General features: G+C 34.9%; 1 protein-coding gene across 4 annotated transcripts; it reads left to right on the forward strand.

Moving 5' to 3' along the window:
* Positions 443-2,498, forward strand: LOC107646092 (dof zinc finger protein DOF2.5). 4 transcript variants are annotated; one of them, XM_016350285.2, is made up of 2 exons: positions 443-707; positions 1,142-2,498. In XM_016350285.2, the coding sequence occupies exon 2, from the start codon at positions 1,158-1,160 to the stop codon at positions 2,046-2,048; it is 891 nt and encodes a 296-aa protein (XP_016205771.1). In that variant the 5' UTR covers positions 443-707; positions 1,142-1,157; the 3' UTR covers positions 2,049-2,498. The 4 variants fall into 4 exon arrangements, with proteins under 4 accessions (XP_016205771.1, XP_016205769.1, XP_016205770.1 ...); XM_016350283.2 differs by having other exon boundaries at positions 445-737; positions 1,144-2,466; XM_016350284.2 differs by lacking the exon at positions 443-707 and adding an exon at positions 728-869 and having other exon boundaries at positions 1,144-2,498.

The following is a 3,734-nucleotide window of genomic DNA, read 5'->3' on the forward strand; positions in this document are numbered from 1 at the left end:
AGAAATAAAATAAATTAAATTCATGAAATGAGATCATCCAATTATCAAGTAATTAACAGTTAAAGTTACATTACTTGGTGCGGTCGTCTAATGCAGTTGGTTGCAATTGAACTGTGGTTTCAGTACGTTTCATCTTATTATCAGTGATCAACCATCAAATAAAGCATTTCCAAATTTCCAAAACATAGAATGTTTACAAGTTATTGCATAAATAGATAAAGGTAAAAAATGAAGACGACCGATCACGATAGGAGAGAATCCAATTTGATAACTTTGCAAGAAATTAAAACCCTAATATGTTAAAGCATCATGGAAAACATGGATAGCTAGATAAAATACAATCTCTCTATGTTAGTTACATAAAAGAATATATATATATATATAGGTTTGTGATGAATGGTCGTTGATTAGAGAAGAAAAAGATGGTTTGACAAAAGAAACTAGATATAGCCAAGAAAGAGAAATCCAGCATCGGTCCACAGTAGTACATACTCATTATTCCACCACGTAAATTAAAACAAAAGCAAAAGAGAAATAAAATTAATTACTGCAAGGTTATAGTCAAAAGAGACAGACACATTTCTCTTCTTCTTTTGTGATACTTTTCTCTTTGTATCATTCATAAAGTAAAGCCAACAGATAAAGCCAACCCACAAACCAACTAAAACATTCTTTCTTACACTAAGGACCAGCAGCCACCAGCTTCAGTAGTGTGCACACAAATTAGCTATAGCAAGGTCACTTCTCTCTCTCTCTCTCTCTCTCTCTCTCTCTCAAGTCATCCTTATTGCTTTCCTCTTTCTTTTTCTTCTATGTATTCATCGCCAGCTTCTGAGATTAGGTTTAATAATGAAAATCTTAGATTAATGGTATGTATCAAGTTAATTAATTGGAGTTGAGAGGAGTTATTATTAGTATCTTTAATTTCTTCAACTTTGGATTTATATAATTTTCCACCATCTTCTCTCTCTTTCTACAAAAGGAAGTTTAGATCAGCTCCTAAATGCAAAATACAAAACACTGCTTTTCTTTTTCCTCTTTACCTTTTTTTTCCTTTGCTCATGTGATCTATAATTGTCAAATAGCAGGGAAAAAAGAATATTATTTTTATTTGTTGTTATCTCGTATTTGTTAATATGTTAGGAGGTTGAAGAAGCATGGAAGGAATATCTGCGAATTCTTCATGCACAGCAAGGCCAGTGTTGGAGAAGAAAGCAAGGCCACAAGAGCAATTGAACTGTCCAAGGTGCAATTCAACCAACACAAAGTTTTGCTACTATAACAACTATAGCCTCACTCAGCCCAGGTACTTCTGCAAGACTTGCAGAAGGTACTGGACTGAGGGAGGCTCTCTTCGGAACGTCCCTGTCGGTGGCGGTTCAAGGAAGAATAAGAAGATCATCTCATCATCAGCTTCATCCTCCTCATCTTCTCTATCTTCATCTTCTGCACCAAAGGTTCCAGATTTGAACCCACCCAGCCTCGCTGCACAAAACCCTAATAATAAAATGATGCAAGGAGGAGGGCATGATCTCAATTTAGCTTTTCCAGCTATGGAGAACTTTCATCATCATGCTTTGTCTGCGTATGTTGAGATTCCGAAACTCGAAACCGGAGGAGGAGGAGGAGGAGGTGATGGATCTTCTTCTACTGCTGCTGCTGCTCCAAGTTCTCTTTCAGCGATTGAGTTGCTAAGGTCTTCTGGGATGGCTGCTCCTAGGGGAGGCTTGAATAACATTCCTTATGTCCATTCTTCATTGATGCCAAATTCAAATGCTCTTTACCCTTCTGGGTTTCCCATGCAAGAGATTAAGCCCAGTCTTGGGTTTTCTTTGGTTGATGGGCTTGGAAGTAATGGTGGGCAAGTAGAGAATAATGATAATCATAATAATGGGAGGCTCCTGTTCCCTTTTGGAGAAATCAAGCATCACCATCATCATCAGCTTTCAGCGGCAGGTGTTGAACTTGACCAAAACAACAAACAACAAGCTGGGAACAATTCAACTGGGTATTGGACTGGTATTATTGGTGAAGGCTCATCATGGTAATTAGTTATTAATTAAGAAGAAAATTAATGATGACAATCATGCAATGCATTCATCTGATCTTCTTAATTATATATAATCTGCTTGAAATTGTTCAGAGAGAAGCTAACACAGTAGGATCGATATATATGGTTATTATTACTTGCTCTTAATTTGTATACATTTTAGCTTTTGTTTAATTTGCTATTTCAACAATGTGAGGAGCTCATGGATCTTGGTTTGTTTTTCCTTTCTTGAAATCTTTTTACATAGAGAGATAGATAGATAGAAGAATAGCTGAATATAGGTCATGCTTTAATTTGCCCGAGGACATGCAACTTGTATTCATGAATTCTTCTGTCAGAAGTAGATCAATCAACTTTATTGATGTATGCTTTCAAAGATTTGGTCCAAATGACTTTTGAGTTTTGATGATGATTAAGGAAAAGACTCCGATATATATTAATTATTCAAGTTTAATTATTTTTAACCTTTATTATTATTATTATTATTATTATTATTTTGGTTGAGTGGTTTGTGCGCTAGCTAGCTCCCTCTCTATGGTACCTTCCTGTTACTATTTCTATCTATCTGTGCAAAAATTAGTGGGTTTGTCAGCTTTGTTATCTAAATTATCCCATCGGATCAAGATTCTTTCCAACCATGAAAGCACTTTGGTGGAATTATTCGGTTGAAAATTAGGAAAAGAAGAAAAACAACGCATGTTTTAATTAATTTGCTCATGTCTGATGAGGACATACATCAGACACCGCAACAATTAATGGCGGGCTTAAATTGTGGATCACATTAATTATTGCATTACTACTATATATAAAACTCAAATTGACAACAAAGTTCTGTTACATAAATCACATAATTGATTAATCACAAATACATATTAAAATTATGTAATGCAAGTTAAGCCACATTGTTAAGTGAAGCATAGCATATAGATTGAAAAATAAAAGCGGATTAAATTACGTACCTGCCCCAACCAAACACAAACCTAATACAATGGACGCCCACTTTGAAGGATTTGTATTATTTTAATAGGAAGAGAGGCATGAGTCACGACACAGATCCTCAATTCCACGAGTGATCGATGATGTTCCGCTTTTAATTATGGCATGTGCAAAGACTAAAGAGAATTCTCTCTCAAGAGCACACCCTTCTTTCGGTATTTAAGTGGGACCCTCTAAACATTCTCTTGGCCCAAGTGGAAATCATTTCCATCACTTAGGTCAATGCCTTCACATGTCCATCATCAATTAACTATTATTATTTCAATCGGCAGACAAAAACTAACACCTTTACTGATATATGCTAATGTTAATGTATGTATATATGTAATAATGCCTTTCTTCTAATTATGCCACACTCTCCCTTCATTCGGGCTTGGTCTGTACGAATATCTTTGAAAATCAAAGTGTTCTTTCCACTTTAATTATTAATTTCTTTAATTACTACCAACAGCTCTCATCTGTGTCGAAACTCATATAATTTGTTGTTGCTTTAATTTGTAAGTGTATATATAATTATAATTAAATTCGTGAATATAATAGTTTTCCTGATGAGTGGGGCATTTGTGCCTGCTTAAGTTTCGTCCTTTTGTCATTTCTTTTGCTGAAAAGATTGTTTCTTCATTTTTCTTTGACTATCTGTTTCTGATGAAAAGATAGATATTTTTTGCCGAGTACTGAAATGGTTAAA

This window comes from Arachis ipaensis, chromosome B06 (genome assembly GCF_000816755.2).
Source record: "Arachis ipaensis cultivar K30076 chromosome B06, Araip1.1, whole genome shotgun sequence".
Lineage (NCBI taxonomy): Eukaryota > Viridiplantae > Streptophyta > Magnoliopsida > Fabales > Fabaceae > Arachis > Arachis ipaensis.

Coding starts and splice junctions, on each gene's coding strand:
- LOC107646092 (XM_016350285.2), top strand. CDS start 1,158: ATGGAAGGAATATCTGCGAATTCTTCATGCACAGCAAGGCCAGTGTTG.